This window comes from Aethalodelphis obliquidens, unplaced genomic scaffold, assembly GCF_003676395.1.
Source record: "Aethalodelphis obliquidens isolate GAN/ISIS:26980383/991018 unplaced genomic scaffold, ASM367639v1 scaffold23, whole genome shotgun sequence".
NCBI lineage: Eukaryota > Metazoa > Chordata > Mammalia > Artiodactyla > Delphinidae > Aethalodelphis > Aethalodelphis obliquidens.
Window position 1 is genome coordinate 18,854,856 of NW_020837967.1, and position 20,762 is coordinate 18,875,617.

The 20,762-nt window shown below is 37.3% G+C and overlaps 1 protein-coding gene across 1 annotated transcript in view; it reads left to right on the forward strand.

Moving 5' to 3' along the window:
• Positions 1 to 20,762, forward strand: part of PRPF18 (pre-mRNA processing factor 18) — a 51,417-nt gene that overhangs the window by 12,888 nt on the left and 17,767 nt on the right. The window contains exons 2-9 of the mRNA XM_027121914.1: positions 1,541 to 1,618; positions 4,312 to 4,416; positions 6,344 to 6,457; positions 12,408 to 12,554; positions 13,950 to 14,018; positions 15,411 to 15,551; positions 15,683 to 15,754; positions 17,952 to 18,107. Coding sequence (XP_026977715.1) covers positions 1,541 to 1,618; positions 4,312 to 4,416; positions 6,344 to 6,457; positions 12,408 to 12,554; positions 13,950 to 14,018; positions 15,411 to 15,551; positions 15,683 to 15,754; positions 17,952 to 18,107 — 882 coding nt within the window. The remainder of the gene's footprint in view (positions 1 to 1,540; positions 1,619 to 4,311; positions 4,417 to 6,343; positions 6,458 to 12,407; positions 12,555 to 13,949; positions 14,019 to 15,410; positions 15,552 to 15,682; positions 15,755 to 17,951; positions 18,108 to 20,762) is intronic.

The window sequence follows — 20,762 nt, forward strand, 5'->3', positions numbered from 1 at the left end:
ATGAATTCCTGTCTTTCCTCAACACACATAACTCTAGAAAATAAGACCATGTTTTTATAGAATTAAGATCACCACCAACAAAATTAAAATTGGGTCCTTAATACCATCAAATACTCCTCTCGCATTTGAATATCCCCAATTGAATTAAAATAAATACATATATATGTTTTTACAGTTGGTTTATTCAAATCAAATCCACACAAAGTCCACTCATTACATTTGTTTATTATGACTCTTAGTTTCTTTTCATTGCAAACATTTTCCAGGTCCCCCACTTTTTTTTATGCATCAACTTGTTGGAGAAACTGGGGCTAGTTTTGTAAAATGTGCTCGTGTTTGATTGCTTCCCAGTGGTGTTTTGAGCTTTTTCCTCTATTCCTTACATTTCTAGGAAGCTGGAAGTTAATTGTTTGATTAGATTCCGATTTAGATTTTTAGGGAGAACACTTCTAAGTGGTCTGCTGTGTACTTCCGATGTGTTTCACATAGGACGTACGTGGTATTGATGCCAAACTTGAGCAGTGGGTTCAAGTGCGGCAGCCTTATCTTTCCGTTGTTCATCATCACACTTTCTTGTCATGGTTTTAGCATCCATTGATGATCACTGCCTGAGTGAGTGAGCTTTGGAACTGTGAGGTGCTAACTACATGTGTGGAGGTATTATTGAGGTACTGTTTCGGTTACTACTGGTAAAGTAGGGCAGTATCTTTATTTGAGCTAAGTTATCAATGACATAATATCTAAGAAGCAGGTAGTAACAAGCCTACAAATTAGGGACTGTGTTTTTTACATTATAATTGATGTAAAATATTTCATTAGTTGAGGTGTTCAACATAGTGATTTGATAGTTTTATACATTACAAAATGATCAGGGGACTGCATTTTTAACAGGATAATTTTATGCATAGCATGGAAAGAACTAACCGTTTTTTTTCCACCTGCCACACTAGATTTAGAGTTTGTCTCTTAACAGCATGTCATATTAAAACAAATACCTTTGAACCATCTTTTTACTAAAGAGACTCTCCAAAACCATTCTGTCTCGATTATTATAAAAACTTGTTTAATACTAATACAGTTGATCATTACAGTAAGATTCCAGATGACAAAAAAGAATTTGGACACACCCTTGGAGCTCTCTTCGTAATGAGATTTAACATGTCAGCTGAAGCTACCATAATTTTGGTTTGGTTGGTTCTGTTAGGAGAAAATAATTAGAGTGTCTCATTTTACGTGGTTCGTAATGAATCCATTTGTAGAAATTGAATTCAGACACTGAGAAACTAAATAAAAACAATGTGAACATTTGGAAAATGTGGGTGGTTTCTTCTTTGTGCTGTTGGATATGTCCGTCAAACTGATGCTGCAAGAGAAATACCTCACGTTTAGAACAGGGGCTGAGCACAGGTGGTGTGTTCAGGAAATCAGTATAATCTCCGTGAACGAAAAAACTTTACAGTTCTTGAAAAACTTGCAAGGTTGTTGACCAAGGGACATGAAATTTTACCCAAAGACATTAACTTACTTCTTTCTTCAATAGGAAAATAAAAAATACTTCAAGCGTAGTGAACTTGCAAAAAAAGAAGAGGAAGCATATTTTGAAAGATGTGGCTACAAGGTATGAATGCCTGCTTTTATGTTAAATTGATGTTTCTGAGTTTAAATTTATACAGCTGTTGTTAAAGTGTCAAAACGATTGATCTCTGTTCAATTTATTAATGTTATACATTAGCCTATAAATGAGAAGCCATCTGGAGAGGTATGAGTTTTTGTTTTTCTTTCCTTTTTCTTTTTTTTTAATCTTGAATTCAGGAAAATACATGCATGACTTTTGGCTTGGAATGGTTTGGCTTTTTGTGGACAGCATGAAGTGGCTTGAGATCAAAGCTTGATTTTTTTTCTTTTTAATTAAGTCCTGGATCTGATACTGCCTCATTTTCATCACCATCACCACCACGCCTCTCCTCACCTCTCCCAATAAAAGTCCAGTTTTAAAGGATTCAAAAGATTTTATTCGTTCAACAACAGTGGCATTAGCAGTGGTATTTTCCCTGCTTTCTCCTGAATATTTTAAGCCATTGTTTTTACGTTTGCAATGTTAATAATCCCTTTTGGCCCTAAGTACCTCTTCCTGAGATACGGTGTCATTTTGTGTAATAAGGTATCACATTTCAAACACTGCTTAGTCTATTGGATAGAAAATGTGATCTTGAAATATTTGTTAGAAATAAATGAGTTATCTGGAAGACTTTGTATACTTTAGAAGCATGACTAAAATTATCTTTGAGATTACCAGTTAATAATGTATTGGGGTTTTTATTGGGAGGGGTTAAAGGTAACGAGGTGAAGTTGTGTTTAAATTATTTTATAAGAAGGCTAAATCTAGTTGAATAATTTTTTAAACAAAGTTCAGAGGCTCTATTGAAATAATTTTGACAAATCATAAATTTGAAATCGACTTTTTGCTTGTGAAACATCAATATAAAATAATACTCTTGTGCACGTAATGGAGAAAGTTCTGGAAATTAATTTTATCTGGCAGAGCATTTCTAGAAAGAAGCATGAGGAATGCAAATGGTATGTATATGCGTTTGCTTTCTTTTGGTACTTTTGGGAGAGGGCAAGTGTTGAAAATGTATTTCTGATAGGTTTCTAAAATATGAAAGTTTATATTTTGATATTTTCCATAGGTACATTGATTTCATTTGCTTCTAGTTTAGGAAATTAAGATACGTTTTATGTAAATAACCATCGAATAGATATATATTCAGAAAGAAGAATTCTCATCTTTTGTTTGCCCAGCATTATCTAAACTCAACTTGAACTAGAATAAGAATCACTTAACCATGCGTTTTAGTCTGCTGACTTGTTGCTTTCCCAGATCCCTGAATTTGATTGTTTTCAACTTTTTGATAAGGTAGGAAAATAATTTAAACAGTGACGATTTTGCTTTGTTTAGATTGCTTCCGTGATAATGGCAGTACTTTCTTGCTTATATAGAGGAAAGCAGTGAAGCAAAATCATTACTGTAAAGATGCTGCTTGTAACCTTGAGTCCAGCTGACAGAATGTCTTAGATCTTTTCCTTGAAGTTATTCACTGCCATTCTATAATTGAAAATGCTTTTTTATCCTGAGATTTTGGGAGCAATATCTGTTTTTATGCTTAAAAAGAAAGCACAGCGTTTTCGATATAAAGCCTTTTAATATTTCCTTCTTGGTAGTAATGAAAATACAGCATGTGTTGCTTTTATTCTTTTATAAAAACCAGTTACCGTTTTTTTTAAAGGCTTGATGCTAATTTGGTCTGTGAAAATATGAAAGTTTAGTTTTTTTACCTAAATTTTCTGTTACCACTGTTACCACTGATTAACATAATCTTTAATCTATAGAATCATAAATTATATCATTTTAACCATATAGCCTTTCTTAACTGAATGTGAGTTTTTCCTTAATGTTGATCTTTTTTGTTTTTTGATCTTTTTTTGGCATCTTAGATTTGTCTTATGGTTCAGATGGAAAACCATGTTTCAGTATCTTTTTTACAGACCACACAGTGGGGCTTATAAATTGCTGAACTTAATTTTCGTAAACTGTGCCTTGGGCAGCAGACTCAAGAAAATATATAAAGAAATTTTTTTCTCTGCAGGTTAATATGAGCAAGAATGTCCACTCTGTTCTTTCTGTACTATGAGTAGAGAGGTGCTGGTTTTCATTATTTTCCCACAAGATTCACAGCTCAGTTTGTGGGCAAGTTCTGTGTAGCATCGGAAAGTTTTCTGCATGTCCAGCAGTGATTCCTGGTGCACTTGGAAAAACACCTTTCAAAAATCAGGAGAGGAAAATCAGGAGAGGAAAGAGCTGGAGCTTGAGGCTTCACAGGTTTTTGTTAGAGAGCAGTTCCTTTCTTTGGTCTTCATTTTAAACCCAGAGCAAGGATCAAATAACCCTGTAAGATGATTTTCTCAAAGAGGAGAAGCAAGCTGATTGTTTCTAAGAAGAAAGTAAAAATCATGGAGTCTAGGGAGAAAATGAGTCTGAATTTCAGCCTTTTAAAGTTTTTGATTGTGGAAACCATTATACTTCTGTAGCAAGAATGCTGTCTCCTGGGTGCATGGTCTCTGCTTGGGTGTCCCTGAGCTCTCACAAGCATGTACATCGATTATGAGCTCTTTGCTCAGAGGAACATTTAGAAAACCTTCAATATTTAAAACATGTTTAATTTCGGTGAATACCTAATATATAGAATGATAAATGTTAAACCATGTTATATTTTAAAAGGAGAATTTCGTTTCTTTTGGCTATTAATGTAGATACAGCCAAAAGAGGAGGATGAGAAACCATTAACTTCATCGAATCCAGTATTAGAACTTGAACTGGCAGAAGAAAAATTACCCATGACTCTTTCTAGGCAAGAGGTAAGTTTTTACATGAATGTTTTGTGGGAAAAAAACTCCACAGCATTTGCATTTAGTTCTTTCCAATAACTTTTGTCATTATCTCCCATATAAAATGACTTAACTGGCCAGCTGCACAGTATTCTAGTTCAATTTTCTTTATGAGGTTCTAAATTAATCTCTGCTTTTCTAGGTACTGTTGTCTAATATCTTATGTCTTAAGTTGTTTTTAAAGAATGTATCATTCTGAACTTTAAAAACTAAACACATTCTAAATATAATTAAATGCATATATTCTAAATAATTATACTTGATAAGTTGTCTAAATTATTTAAAATAATATAAATTATGTATTAAAAGAAAGAAAGTGTTTTGTAACTTACTTCCTCTTAATACATCTTTCTAAGTCAAAATACAGAGATCTGTATGATCCTTTATGACTGCATAATTTCCCATAATATTTTAAAAACTACTTTATTATTTTTAAAATCAATTCTGTGCTAATGGTCATTTAGGTTGCCTCAGCATTTCCCTATTTTAGATCATACTAAGATGAACACCCTCATATAGATGTCATTGCATGTGTAATAATATATGATTACTTTGCTTTGGAAAATTTTCTAGAAACATGATTTCTGGAGTCTGTTCTAATGACTAAAGACTATATACATGCCTAAGGCTTTGGATACATATTACCAGAGAGCCCTGCAGACTTGTTATAGCAGTTCATACTCTCAGCTATAGTATTTGCCCATACCCTGGTCAATGTCAACTATTATTTTCCTTCAGCAATAACACCAACAACAAAATTTTAAAGATACTCCTGTGGAAAAAGAATTCAGACTGTACACAAGGTACACAACGAAATTAACTTTGAGCAAAAGGAAACTCTCAGAGGAAAGGAGGGCTGACTCCAGAAGCTGTGTGTGAAAATTAGATGAAGGACTTTTGAATACTTGGCCTGAAACGAAGAATATTTGAGATTTTAAAAAAGATCCATTGACCACAGTTCTAATTTTGAAAAAGCATTGAATATTCTCTGTCGTTTCATAAAGAAGAACTGAGATAATTGAGAGAGGTAGCTTTTCATTTATTTTGAGAAGCATAACATATCTGTCCAAAAATGGGATGGGCTGTTTCATGAAGAGGTGTGATTTTTGTCATTTGTCAGACAGGGACCAGACGAAGGTGTTTTTGAGGTCATTTCTGCATGGGTTGGAGATAGCACTAGACGACCTCTTAAGTTTTTTTAATACCGAGTTTCATTTAATCCAGTGGGAGCCCAGTGGTTTCTAAGTGTGATACTATTTATGTTCCCAGATAAAGTTCTTGGTATTTTTAAAATTATAACTTATTTTCTTAATTATAATTCTTGATTGTCCTTTTTATGAAATACCACATGTATACAAAGAGTGTGTAAAACACGTGCGACATAGTGGATAATTACAAAACACACACTCGTGTAACGATGGCCGAAGTCAAGGAGGAGTATTATCAGGCCCTCAAAAGCCCTGCACGTCCCCCTCCCTCCATTTGTAACTCACTTTCTCTTCTGAGGGACTAGTTTTTGGTTTTAATGTAGTACTGCAGTGCCGACTCATGGCTATCTATGGTCATTGACTTATCTCTGACTCCAGGCTTGGTTTTATTTTTTTCTCTTTATAAATGTTATCACTCCCTCCCATCGTAATGTTTTTCTTATGTATTCTACTACACAGATTGGTCCTTTCTGAAACACTCGCCAAATGACCTAAACCATTAGGGTTATTTAAGGTGTGGCAATAATTCAGTATATATGTTAGTGGAAACTAAAGAAAAAGAAATATAACTTACTTTCTGCATCTACTTTTCACTTACCAAAATAAGTGTTTGGTCTCCTAAAATAGGAATTACTATTACTAATGACATAGGGAATTACTATTGTTGTTTGATATATTTTTTTAAATAGGTTATCAGGAGATTAAGAGAAAGAGGAGAACCAATCAGACTCTTTGGAGAAACTGATTATGATGCTTTTCAACGTTTAAGAAAAATAGAGATCCTTACACCAGAAGTTAACAAGGTAAGAAGTCAGAACAAAGGTAGAAGAATGTCGTTGTACCATATAAATGAGAATAGTATGGACTTCGACAGGGTTCAACTAATTGCATTACTATAGAGAAAAAAGGAAAAATAAAGTTGCCAGATTACTGCTGCTGAATGTAAGTTTTCTTTTTTTTTAAATTTTGTGTGTGCGTGAGTTTATTTTTTTTTACTTATTATTTTTCAGTATTTATTTATTTATTTGTTTTTGGCCTCATCAGGTCTTACTTGCGGCACTCGAGATCTAGTTGTGGTGCGCGGGCTCAGTAGTTGCGTCGTGCGGGCTTAGTTGCCCGCGGCATGTGGGAATCTTAGTTCCCCTGCCAGGGATCAAACCTGTGTCCCCTGCATTGGAAGGTGGATTCTTAACTCCTGGACCACCAGGGAAGTCCCAAGTTTCTTTAATTTTCTTTTAAAAAGCACACATCTTGGGTATGCAGTTTAGTGCATTTTGACAAATACATGGAAGTGTGTGGCCACTACCCTTATGAAGATATAGAGTATTTTCATCACACACACATGGAAGTTCCCCAGCACTCCTCCTTGGCCAGTCCCCGGGTTCTACTTCCTCCACTCCTGGGCAGCCACCTTGTTAAATTCTATCCCCACCAGTGAATTTAGAGGATGTGTGTCTGGCTTCTTTTGCTCAGTGTGATATTTTGTAGATTTGTCCATGTTATTGTGGATGTTGGTAGTTTGTTCCTTTACATTGCTGATGATATTCAGCTGTATGAATATATCAGAATATGTTTCTAGCTTTGGGCTGTTATGAATAAAACTGCTGTGAACATTCTTACACAGATCTTTTTTGGATCTGTGTTATTCCTCTTGGGTAAATATGTTTTTATCTCTCTGGTAAATACTTAGAAGTAGAATTGCTGTATAGTAAGAGTAAATGTGTGTTCAGCTTTTTAGGAAATGCCAAATATTTCCAGTGTCTCATCAGTGTTTGTTATTGGTAGTCTTTTAAATTTTAACCATTTTCTTGTATTGTGGTAGTATCTCATTGTGGTTCTATTCACAGTTCCCTGATAACTAAAGATTATGAGCATCTTTTCATAGACTTATTGGCCATATCTTTCTCTATGCAGTGTGTCTTTTGTTCATGTTTCAGTTGGGTTGTTTGTCTTTTTATTTTTGAGTTGTAGGCGTTCTTTATGTGTATTCTGGATTCTTTGTCAGATATACAGATCATGTTTTGTGTCTATTCTTTCCTAGTCTAGGCCTTACCTGTTCTCTTAATGGTGCCTTTTCATGGGCAGGACTTCCAAATTTTGATGAAGTTCGCTTTATGGTTATTGCTTTTGGTGTTTTGCTTAAGAAATCTTTGCTTACCCTAAGGTCTTAAAGAGATGGTATTTTCTTCTAAAACTTTAATAATTTTAGCTTTACTTTTAGGACTCTAATCTTGTTTTATGGCTCAGCTTATGGTCTGTCTTGGCGAATATTCCATGGACTCTTGAAAAGAGTATGTTTTATGCTTTGGATAAATGTCAGTTACAGTGGTGGTGTTCAGATCTTCTGTGGCCTTATTAACTTGCTCTTTCAGTGAGAGACAGGTGTGGTTATCTGTGGCTGTGTAACAATCCACCCCAAAACTTACAGCTTAAAACAATTCATTATTATAAAATCTTTCTCAGTCATCTATGATGGTAACAAACCACCCTGAAACCTAGTAACCTAAGGTAATTTATCATTCTCCCTCACAGTTCTGTGGTTCGATTGGGCTAAGTAAGCTGGGCAGTTTTTTGCTTGGGATCTTGCATGTGATACAGTCAGGTGAGGGCTGTGGCTGAGGTCATCTGAAGGCTCCTTGGACTGGCCTTCTAACTTAGAATGCTGCCTTAAAGGTGCAGCTGCTTTGTAGCAGGTGTCAGCATTTCCTGCCTTTTTAAGGCTGAGTAATACTCCATTGTATATATGGACCCCATTTTGTTTATCCATTCACCCTCGATGGACATGTAGGTTGCTTCTACCTTTTGGCTATTGTGAATAATCCTGCTATGGACACAAGTATATAAATATCTGTTCGAGTCCCTGTTTTCACTTCTTTTGCATATATTCCCAGAAGTGGAATTGCTAGATCGTACGGTGATTCTGTGTCTAACTTTTTTTTTTTTTTTTTTGCGGTACGCGGGCCTCCCACCTCTGTGGCCTCTCCTGCCGCGGAGCACAGGCTGCGGATGCGCAGGCCCAGTGGCCATGGCTTACGGGCCCAGCCGCTCCGCCACATGTGGGATCCTCCTGGACCAGGGCACAAACCTGTGTCCCCTGCATCGGCAGGCGGACTCTCAACCACTGCGCCACCAGGGAAAACCTAACTTTTTTTTAAAGCATAACGAATTTAAAAATTTTTCTTCATTTATATTATTAATGTGCACATCAATTTGTTTTTCTTTATTTTCAATCCTATCTGAACTTTCCTAACTTAAATTCTTGGAAAGAGTAAGTGGTTTTGTAATGCTTCATTTCACTGATATTTTTTCTCTTCTATCTCGAGTCATTTTCCTTATCAAAAGATAGTTTAAAATGGTAATGTGAACTATTCAATTTTTGTTACCTGATTTAATTTTTCTACTGCTCATTTCATTACTTGAAAAATCTCCTAGCTTTTAATATTAATTTATTACAACCTGCTGTATTCTAATCTTATTCAAGCCTGTCCCAAATACTAGAGTTTCTTATGTACTTTTTGAAAACTGGGGTATAATTGACATATAACATTAATTTCAGGTGTACAGCATAATGATTTTATATGATCACCACAATAATGTAGTTAATATTCATCACCATACAGAGTTACAACAAAATTTTTTTTTTCTTGTGATGAGGACTTTTTTTTAGAGATCTACTCTCTGAGTAACTTTGAAATATGCAATACAGTATTATTACCTTTAGTCACTATGCTGTACATTATATCCCTGTGATTTTATTTATTTTAGAAATAACTGGAGCAGTCTCAAAGTTCATAAATTTGAACACATTCGGGCTCCCCTGGTGGCGCAGTGGTTGAGAGTCCGCCTGCCGATGCAGGGGACACGGGTTTGCGCCCCGGTCCGGGAAGATCCCACATGCCGCGGAGCGGCTGGGCCCGTGAGCCATGGCCGCTGAGCCTGCGCGTCCAGAGCCTGTGCTCCGCAACGGGAGAGGCCACAATAGTGAGAGGCCCGCGTACCGCAAAAAAAAAAAAAAAAAAATTTGAACACATTCTGAAGCTCTACATTTTTACTCCCCTCCCTCCACGTATTATTTTTCTGATACCACATTTTACATCTTTTTGTCTTGTGTAGCCCTTAACTAATTGTTGTAGTTAGAGTTGTTTTTACTACTTTTGTCTTTTAATCTTCATACTAGCTTTATGAGTGATTAATTCACTACTTTTACTATATATTTACCTTTACCAGTGAGATACATACTTTCATATGTTTTCTTGTTATTAATTAGTGCCGTTTCTTGCCAGCTTAAAGAAGTCCCTTTAACATTTCTTATAAGGCTGGTTTAGTGATGATGAACTCCTTTAGCTTTTGCTTGTCTGGAAACTGTTGCTCCTTCAATTCTGAATGATAACTTTGCTGGGTAGAGTGTTCTTGGAAGTTTGTTCTTTTAGCACTTTGAATATATTGTGCCACTCCCTCCTGGTCTGCAAAGTTTCTGCTGAAAAAAATCTCCTGATAGTCTTATGGGGGAGCGGGGCTCCCTTGTACAAAACAAGCTGTTTTTCTCTTGCTGCTTTTAAGATGCTCTTCTTCTTTAACTTTTTTTTTTTAATTGAAGTATAGTTGTTTTACAGTATTGTGTTAATTTCGGGTATAGAGCATAGTGATTCAGGTTTTTGCAGATTATATTCCATTATAGGTTATTACAAGATATTGGGTATAATTCCCTGTGCTATACAGTATATCCTTGTTGCTCATCTATTTTAAATATAATAGTTTGTATCTGTTACTCCCATACTCCTAATTTGTCCCTCTCTCCTTTCCTTCCCCCCTTGGTAACCACAAGTTTGTTTTCGATATCTGTCTGTTTCTGTTTTGCATATACTTTCATTTGTATTATTTTTTAGTTTCCACATATGGGTGATATCATACAGTATTTGTCTTTCTCTGACTTATTTCACTAAGCATAATACTCTCCAGGTCCATCCATGTTGTTGCAAATGGCAGAATTTCATTCTTTTTTTATGGCTGAGTAATATTCCAGTGTGTGTGTGTGCGTGTGTGTGTGTGTGTGTATGTGTGTGTCACATCTTCTTAATCCAGTCACCTGTTGGGCACTTGGGTTGCTTCCATGTCTTGGCTATCATAAATAGTGCTGCTGTGACCATTGGGGTGCATGTATCTTTTCGAATTTAGTATTTTCACTTTTTCTGGGTATATACCCAGGAGTGGGATTGCTGGATCATATGGTAGTTCTGTTTTTAGTTTAAGGAACCTGAATACTGTTTTCCATAGTGGCTCTCTCAATTTTCATTCCTACAAACAGTGTATGAGGGTTCCCTTTTCTCAACATCCTCTGCAACTTTTGTTTTGTAGACTTTTCAATGATGGCCATTCTGACAGGTGTGAGGTGATACCTCATTGTGGTTTTGATTTGCATTTCTCTAATAATTAGTGATGTGGAGCATCTTTTCATGTGTCTGTTAGCCATCTGCATGTCTTCTTTGGAGAAATGTCTGTTCAGGTCTTCTGACCATGTTTGGATTGGGTTGTTTTTTGATATTGAGTTGTATGAGCTGTTTGTATATTTTGGATATTAACCCCTTGTGGGTCACATCATTTATAAATATTTTCTCCCATTCAGTAGGTTGTCTTTTTGTGTTGATGGTTTCCTTGCTGTGTAAAAGCTTTCAAGTGTAATCACGTCCCATTTGTTTGGTTTTGCTTTTATTTCTTTTGCCTTAAAGACTGATTAAAGAGAGTATTGCTAAGATTTATGTCAAAGACTGCTCCGCCTGTGTTGTATTGTAGGAGTTGTCTTTAACTTTGGACATTATAATGTATCTTGGTGTGGGTATGTTTAACTTTTTCAGATATTGCCGTACCATTTTCCACAGCAGCTGTACCATTTCACATTTCCAGCAGTGCACTAGGGTCTGTTTCTCCATATCCTAGCCAAGTTGTTAGTTTCTGTTTTCTGTTGATAATGTTCATCCTAATGGCTGTGAAGTGGCATCTCTCTGTGGTTTGATTTGCATTTCCTTAAGGACTAGTGATGTTGAGCACCTTTTCATTTATGTACTGGCCGTTTGTATGTCATCTGTTAAAGTCCTTTGCCCATTTTAAATCAGGTTGTTTTCTGTTTTGTTAGGTAACTCTAAGAGTTTTATAGTTTTAGCTCTTACATTTGGGTCTTTGATCCATTTTGAGTTAATTTTTGAATGTGGTATATGCCGAGGGTCTAGCTTTAAGGCTTCCAGTTTTACCAAGTGGTCACAAACTGGAAGTGAATAGAATGTGGAATTTGCTGGTTTGTTAGAAACATAGTGAAATCCTAGGATATGGTTGAGACCCTGGTTTTATACTGTTGACATTTCCAAATGTTTTGGGAGTTCAAAGTATCAATAGTTGCAGTTGTTAGACATTTTCAGTGAACCAGGAGAATGGGTTGGGGACCAGTGGAGACCTGGTCACTTTCACTAGGGCCTCATTAGAAAATTACAGCATTAACGCCTATTCTTATTTGGATTTGTCACTCGTATGTTTTATTTTTCTGACCATCAGATTACCTATTGTATGTACATTCTTTTAAATTTAAATATGTTCATAAGAATTGACTTTGCATGGATGGTGGTGATAGCTTATAATAAATTGAAATATTATTTGAGTTTCTTTGTGGAGAAAAAAGTGGATTATACTCACTATTAGAGAAAAAATCAGAAGTGAAACATCAGTGAAATTTCATACCAGATGTAACTTTTTACCTTTCCTCAGGGATTGAGGAATGATCTGAAGGCAGCTTTGGATAAGATTGATCAGCAGTACCTGAATGAAATTGTGGGTGGCCAAGAACCTGGAGAGGAAGACACCCAGAATGATTTGAAAGTTCATGAAGAAAACACCACAATTGAAGAGTTAGAGGTGACCCCTCTGCCACCTTCCCTGGTTCCCCGTCACGCCTTTCATTCCCTGCGGCAGATGGTTGGGCTCCTCAGACTCTTCAGTGTACAGCGTGCTGGCGTCTTTGGTCACTACAAAGGCCCTTCTTCTGTTTCGTGCCTTGTGTTTATTCACTCGCTTTTTCTCGTTTTCTATACGCATTCGCCTACTTCCTGCCTTCAAAAGTATTCATTCTGATGTGTTTGATGTGTATCCTTTGATTTGTTGATGGTCTTGTAGAACCAGTAGTGTTTTGTCGGCATGTGTTTTGGTATACACATAAATGATATTTTACTGTGAAATTCTTCATTCTGTTCACTTTTTTCCCACTTAGAACTATGTTAAGTTCCATCCTTGATACCTTAGGTACATCTAAACCTTTGATTTTAACTGTTAACATAGCATTTCATACACTGTGGCATTCACTGCCTTTTACTTTTTGTTCGCCATAATGACAGACAGTGAGATTGCTCCCAGCTCCCTGTTACCACAGACAGCTTTGTGACAAACAGTCTTGCACATGACCCCTCTGGAGCAGAAGCAGGATTGCTTCTGATATATGTTTAACTTGTCTGAGTACTGCCAAATTGCTCTCTGTAATGGGTTTGCCAGTCTCCACCCTCCACCAGCAGTGTGTGAGTGTCTTGTATCCCTGCATCCCTGCCAACACCTGGCAGTATCTTGCTTTCTTATTTTTGCCAGTGTGTTGAATGTGGAGTGATATATGTAATCTTATTTAAAAGTTGTATTATCTAAATATCTAGCATGAGCAAAAATAATGACTTAGTTTAAAGTTCTTAATGGTTAATAAAACATAGTTATTTTTTCTGTCACCTTTTGTTCCTGGCTCTTAACCCACATTGCATGCTGTGAGTGAGACTGTAGTTAAGGAAGATGTCCTTTTAATTATACCTCGACCCCCTAAATTTTACTGCAATAATTGGTGTGAGCAACCAGTTCTGGACATTTTTTTCTTTTTTCCTTCGTTTCAAACAGCTTTGGAGATAGTCACATACTATACAATTTATCCATTTAATGTGTACAATTCAGTGGTTTTTAGTATATTCACAGGTTGCTACAACCATCATCACAATCTAAGTTTAGAGCATTTTGTTCCCCTAAAAATAAACCTTGTTCATGTTCATTAGCAGTCATTCCCTTTACTCCCTCTTTGAGTCATAAAAGATAACGTGCTCTCTAAATTTAAAATGGCCAATTGTCTTTTTTTTTAAATCTATCTAGAAATTCCATCAGGGTTTTAAATCAAAATTGGACCATACGTGTATGTAATAAAGAGCCGTGTTCAGTCTGGTGTTGCTAATGTATGTGTTCCGCTGTTGCTCTTGACTAATGAACAGAAGCACTCTTTTTCTTCAGGCACTGGGAGAGTCTTTAGGAAAAGGAGATGATCATAAAGACATGGACATCATTACCAAATTCCTGAAGGTATGTACTTTTTGGCTAGGAAAGGAGGACATGTTTTCTTTAGTTAAGAACTGGTCTTACTTTCTGTTTTTTGGGTTTTTTTTGGGTTTTCATTTTTGAATTGTTTAAGAGTTACCGACTGGAAAGGGAAATCCTCACTAAACATTTCTGCACGTACGGTGTTTATGATATTGCTATGTGCTTGGATATAGAGGTTAAACAAAGAAAATGTATATTTACTTTCTTCATAGCACTTGTAAAGCTGACTTATTAATGTAAATACACCGAAAAGAGTCATAGCAGTGGAATGAACAAGAAGTTCTAAGGATTAAAACTTTGTTTTTAAACACTCTGGGAAGGAGTGCAATAAGGAGAAGCTTTTCTGAGAGATGATGACACTAAGGAAGGGAAGGAGGTGGGAAGACGTTGACAGGGAAAAAGGCAAAACTCGAGCAGCCTTTCAGAGACTTGAGATTTAGCTCATTCATCCTTCCCGGAATTCCTCTTTCAGTGGTTTAGGTAGCGTATGTGCAAATCCCAGATTCCTTTTAACATTTATTCACACATTATTTGTGTTCAGAACAAGAGATATAAATGCAAGAAATGCTTTTACTTGTGTTTACAGTTTAAATACAACATAATTAGTCATCAAGATTCTCAATCTGTTGAGGATTTGGCATGGAATTAGCTAGGGCGTGGTGGGATCTAGCATGAACTAGAATTTCCTCTTTGAGTGACAGCCTCTCCCTATGTAGGACATGCATAGGTAACACCGCTAGGGGAGTATGGCTTCCTCAGCCCTCAGTGTTTACCTGCCTCTGGGAAGGATGCTCTTTGTGCAGTTTAACTCAGGGGGCACCTGGGTAGTTTTCTGGGGCAGGGTGGGGGCTGGTCATAGTTCCTTTTATTTTCGTTCGTTTTTTTCCTTCCTTCTCCTTTGGTCAGGCACTTTAGAGGGAATTTTTAATTGAATTGTGGTCTCTACTGCAAAAGTAGAAAGTCCAAATACTACAACATCATCCCTGGAAGATTGATTAAATATCACAGCACATATGGCATTATGGCTGATGAGTCTAGGTAGGTTGAATTTTATGTAATAGAAATACAAGTAAAAGTTTATTTCTGTCAAGCAGTTGCCGGTGAAATTTGATAGCTCTTTCAGGGGAAATGGATCGCATCTGAGCTGGGAGAGGTGTAGAATAGGGAAGTCTGTGACTTGCCAAAGGTACTACATTAAAACATACATGACGCAGTAAGCAGAGATAGTTCATTAGTTACATATTGGTTGATGTTTTAATCAGTCAAGACATTTACTCTAAGGATGAGTGTATACCATTTTGTGCATCAGAGAACTTTTAAGCTTACAGAACCACTGGGTGGCATTGTAGTCTAAATTTACCCTTTTTTCCACAGTTTCTTCTTGGTGTTTGGGCTAAGGAGCTGAATGCCAGAGAGGATTATGTGAAGCGCAGCGTACAGGGTAAACTCAACAGTGCTACTCAGAAACAGACCGAGTCCTATCTCAGACCCCTTTTCAGAAAGCTACGGAAAAGGGTGAGGTTTCACGAAAAATGCTTTTGTTAACTGATTTTTAAAAAATAGAATATATAAAGTTAGAATAAATGCAGTCTGTAACGACACACTGTAGCTTACAAAATTTAGTTATGCTTTTTTTTCTTTTCCAGAATCTTCCTGCTGATATTAAAGAATCGATAACAGATATCATTAAATTCATGTTGCAGAGGGAATATGTGAAGGTACATTACCATGCTGTGCATCAGAATTATGTTTATGAGCATACGTAGGTTGTGTACATAATATGTTCATCTCGTGTGGGAATATTTTAATAGAAGATTTAAGAATAAATGTGAAATGAATTAGTAGTAAAACCTTTCATTTTCTAATATATTAGCTTTATTGTTAGGCATGGATAATAAAGTTTAAGACTGCACTGTAATTTTTAGTCATTTTTAAGGAAGGTGTAAAGAATCTTCACAAACTGGATATAGGCAGCCGTTCATTTCATGAATGGGATTGAATTTCAAAGTTTTTAGATTGTTGATTATGGCTTGGAACAAATTTTCCCGTAGAAGCAATGTTACGTAGATTAGTTTCCCAGGCCAGCTATAAAAACCTACTTAATCCATAATATAGCTGAACCATCGTACTAATGATACAGTGGAATTTAACTGCCCTTTATACTGTTTTCTCTGAGAAAATGTTCCAAGTAAGGCTGCCAGAATTTCTCTCTCCCATTTCAGTACTGCAACAATAGCAAAGCCCAGGAGGGGAGACTTCCCCTGCTGCAGTGTCTTTATTCCTGAGTGGACTCTGGGACCAGGTGGCAGAGGACAGAGCTCTGGGGTCCATGTGCTTCCTGGGTAGAGTTTAGAAAGGAGGTGGAAGGCCATCAGTCTGTGTGGCGAACAAGAAGAGAAGGGCCTCTTGCACCACTAATGGGATTGGAAGTGTACCCCTGCTCGTGGGCCATCAGCCGAGTTTGAGGAGGGAGGCTTCCAGCGGCTGTGCCTCCCAAGAGAGGAGTGGAGCGTTCCGTGCAGCATCTCCAGTGACAGTTCCAGAGCCTTGATGGGGCTCTGCCAGAAAAGTGGGGATGCGTTGCTTATTCCTGTGCTCTGAGTGTCTGTCCTCAGAAGGGACTGTGGGTGATCCTGGGTGACTGGAGATCTCCTTGATGAGAGCCTCATGCTAATGGGCTAAAGTAGTGTTTTTAGTCCCTCTAGATGAGAGCCTGTTGGTTAGTCAGAGAAAGTGTTTCTGCTTTATAGCTATGAGTTTTATTTTTGGATAGTTTCTGTTGCCTGGAGCTTAGCAGGGATGATTGCATTGGGATGGATGGATAAGGTCACCATCAGTGCAGAAGGAATTCACAGCACTTGCCTACTAGAGGCGATGCCTTCCCTCTTGATACTTTTCTCATTCTCGTATATGAGAAGCTGGTGAAAGTTTATTTTATATAAAGTACAGAAAGAACTAAAACTTAATATTAGGACACTCTTCTTTGGAAATTTGGGGAAACTGAATATTGGAAATTTTATCCGTTAATATCCAGTATTAAACTTTACACACACGAGTATCAGGGATTTTAAAAAATGTGTATATGCCGTTTTAAAATTCAGTATATCAGTCTCATAGTTGTTTGATTTTTAAATGAAGATCTCTTTGAGGCCTGGCTGTGTAAGCCTCTCTGAAACCATTGGGGTCTTTGAGAGTTTACTTGCTTTCTGTTTTGTCCCCCACCCCAGCCCAGGTAGCCAGGCTTGGTTTAGAAAAAGAGCCATTTTTCTTCATTGCTTTCTCTCTTCTCATTTTGTCGCTTTTAAGGTTCTTGGCAGGTGGGAGGTTTGGGGGGCCAAAGTGAAGTGATCTCATCCTTTAGCTATTTGGCTCGAGGGCCAGTATTTAATCTCTGTTTATACATCTGCTATGGACCCGATGTGATGGTCCCAGCACACAGAGCCCACACTGCTTTCAGAGGTCTGCACTGCTGTGCAGGGAGTAGTTGTAGTTTCAGGTTGGATTATGAAAAACTAGTTAGCCTCTGTCTTCTCTGTGACCACCTAGGGAGAAGACTAGGTCTAACGGAAACTCAGACTAGAGTTTTTGTCAGTGCATCAAATTACCTGCCTGGTAATTCCAGATCTGAAATGTATTAACTTCCAGTGCACCAAGGCTGCAAAGGAATGTTTTGTCTTTTTACTCCCTGGGTTAGCGTTGGTTTCTGTTTTTCCACAGACATTTGTGGTCCTGGGTAAGCAGTCAGTCACCCCATATTTTAATTTCTTTTGTTTGAATAATGGGAATGATAATATTTTCAACACGCCCAAGAGATGGATGAAAATTTCATCATGAAGGGCTGTGAAATACTAAATGAAAATTTGGACCAGCAGAATATTTCTGCTTTCCTGATCTCTTCTTCAACTCTCTTTTCAGGCTAATGATGCTTATCTTCAGATGGCCATTGGAAATGCCCCTTGGCCCATTGGTGTCACTATGGTTGGCATCCATGCCAGAACCGGTAGGGAAAAGATTTTTTCCAAGCACGTTGCACATGTTTTAAATGATGAGACACAGCGGAAGTATATTCAGGTAAGCAGTTTGGAGGGAAAAGTGCTCTGGAGGTTAACATTCCCCGGTTCTCAAACTAAGTTTTGAGAGGAGGAGAATTATAGTGATTGGGTATAGCATGATAGGATGCAAGTCCTATCCTTATGTAAGTCCTTATGTAAATAGTACTTGTATTTAAGACACCTTCCACTGTACTATAAAATAGAAACCTTTTAGGTTTCATATATGATGTAAGACAGGGTGAAATGTTGTGCTTTAATTACCTGAGTAGTGAAATAAAACTATTGCTGTTCGCTTTGGGAGTTTACTAAAGAATGACGAATTTAGAGTATTTTGCAATAATTCACATTTTGTTACTTTCAAGGTAGATTAACATCTAGGCTAAAAAGGTATAAACGGTAAAAATTTAGCTAGTAAATATTTTTAAATAATTTGTAACAACACTTCGGTACACAGATTTAAAATATTTATAGTTTATTTTCTTAAAGTTATACATGCCTCACATAAACCTGGTTACACTGCTGTTGGGTTAAACTTTTCTTTTTAGTGGGAAAAAACCCTCAACTGTAATCTAGCTTTTGCCAAGGTGTCAGAAACCCCAGGTTGTGTCTGTATAATGACTTTTGCTGGATGTTGACTCTAAAGCTTGAAGATGAAACTCTGAAAGTTTACTTAAAGTGTAAGATTCACTTAAAATGCCGACAGTGCTTTCAGAATTTGTGCCAGACAACAGTCACTATCATGTTCGTGGATTATCTTTTTATTTCAATTCCAAGTGCTAAAGGTTATTTTGTGTCATGCTTTGTACCTTATTCATATATATTAGCATTTTAAAATATTTCAACCTGACCCCCTAATGTGAACTGTAGAACTTATAGAGTTCAAATATACTTGTGGAAATTCAAAACATTTCCATTTTCTTTTTTTTTTTTTTTTTTTTTTTTGGTGGTATGCGGGCCGCACAGGCTCAGCGGCCATGGCTCACGGGCCCAGCCGCTCCGCGGCACGTGGGATCCCCCCAGACCGGGGCACGAACCCGTGTCCCCTGCATCAGCAGGCAGACTCTCAACCACTGCGCCACCAGGGAAGCCCCTCCATTTTCTTAATAACCACCATTGACCATATCGAAGGCAAAAAGCTTTTAGTTGGGGAAAAAAAAAGTGGTTTGGCTTTAACAATAGAAAACAGTTACCAGTGATTAAATTTGCTAATTGTGTTCTGCTATACCATGACCAAAGCTATAGTGTGTATAAGAGTTCATATAATTAGATAAATTGTCTTAAAGACAGCATCTTCTTTAGACAATGGTATGATTACCATCATCTTATAAACTGAGTTTTCTTTTTTAAAATATGCCTAGTATTTTAAAGACTTCTGGTTCATTTTGGAAGCTATATAGTGACCTATCCTCCCTCCATTGTTCTTCCTTTTTAACTCTTCTCTTCCCCTTAAAATGTTTTTCCCCCTTTTTCCCAAGATGATTAGAGAAAATTGGCAAACATACTGTATCTGAACTTTAGGAAGGTGTTTGACCTAAATCCAATAATATTCTTGTGTACAGATGTAAATATGGTAAAATGATCAGGTGGACTCAGCTTGTTGAGTGAGAGAAGCCATGCATACTAAATAATGGATCCGTGTGTGTTTGGGTGCGTGCTAGGGACATGCCATGGGGCACTCAGTGACCTCAGTACTGTCCTATTCAACAGTTTTAATGACCAATTTGGATGGCTGTACTGAGAGGTATATTTATCAGCTTTACAGACAGTAAGAAACAGAAGGAATAGGGTGTGCGTTCAGGTGGAGGAGAAATTTGCATTCCAGAAGTTCTTGACAGACTGAAGAAAAAAGCAGATTCTAAAAATATAATATTTAGCAATGATGACCATAAAGAAATTTGGAAGTCTAATAACTCAGTTAGACTTCTAACAAGTCAAGTTAGACTTGAGCGTACAGTTTGAGCACTGTATATGAGGAAGAATTAGGGAATTTAAGTACAATAACAGTAGTACAGTATGGCTACTGGAAAGTCTAATGATAGCTTATGCTACATTATTAGATGTAATAATTTAGTATAAGTTCCACAAGGCAAGAGCGTAGTTCACTGTCATATCCGCAGAGTCTGGAATAGTACTCATGGTGGGTGCTCAGTAAATATTTGTCGAATGAATGAATACTCCAGAGGACGAGAGGTGCAAGTCTTGCTTTTTTTTTCCTAGTCCTTGAGAAAGGAGACTCTTGGTGGGGGTTTGGGTAACTATAGATAATGAGAGAACTTTCCGATGGAAGAGGGATTAAACTTGTCCCATACAGTTAAGGACCAGGTAAGGTATAGGAATGAAGGCATATTTCTAATCAGTGTAAGGAAAGGATTCTTTCTTTTTTTAATCTTTTTGTTTTGAAACAATGAGAGACTGGTAAGAGGTTGCAAAAATAGTACAAAGAAGCTTTTTTTTTTTTTTTTTTTTGGTGGTACGCGGGCCTCTCACTGTTGCGGCCTCTCCCGTTGCGGAGCACAGGCTCCGGACGCGCAGGCTCAGTGGCCATGGCTCACGGGCCGAGCCGCTCCACGGCATGTGGGATCTTCCCGGACCGGGGCATGAACCCGTGTCCCCCGCATCGGCAGGCGGACTCTTAACCACTGTGCCACCAGTGAAGCCCCAAAGAAGCTTTTTA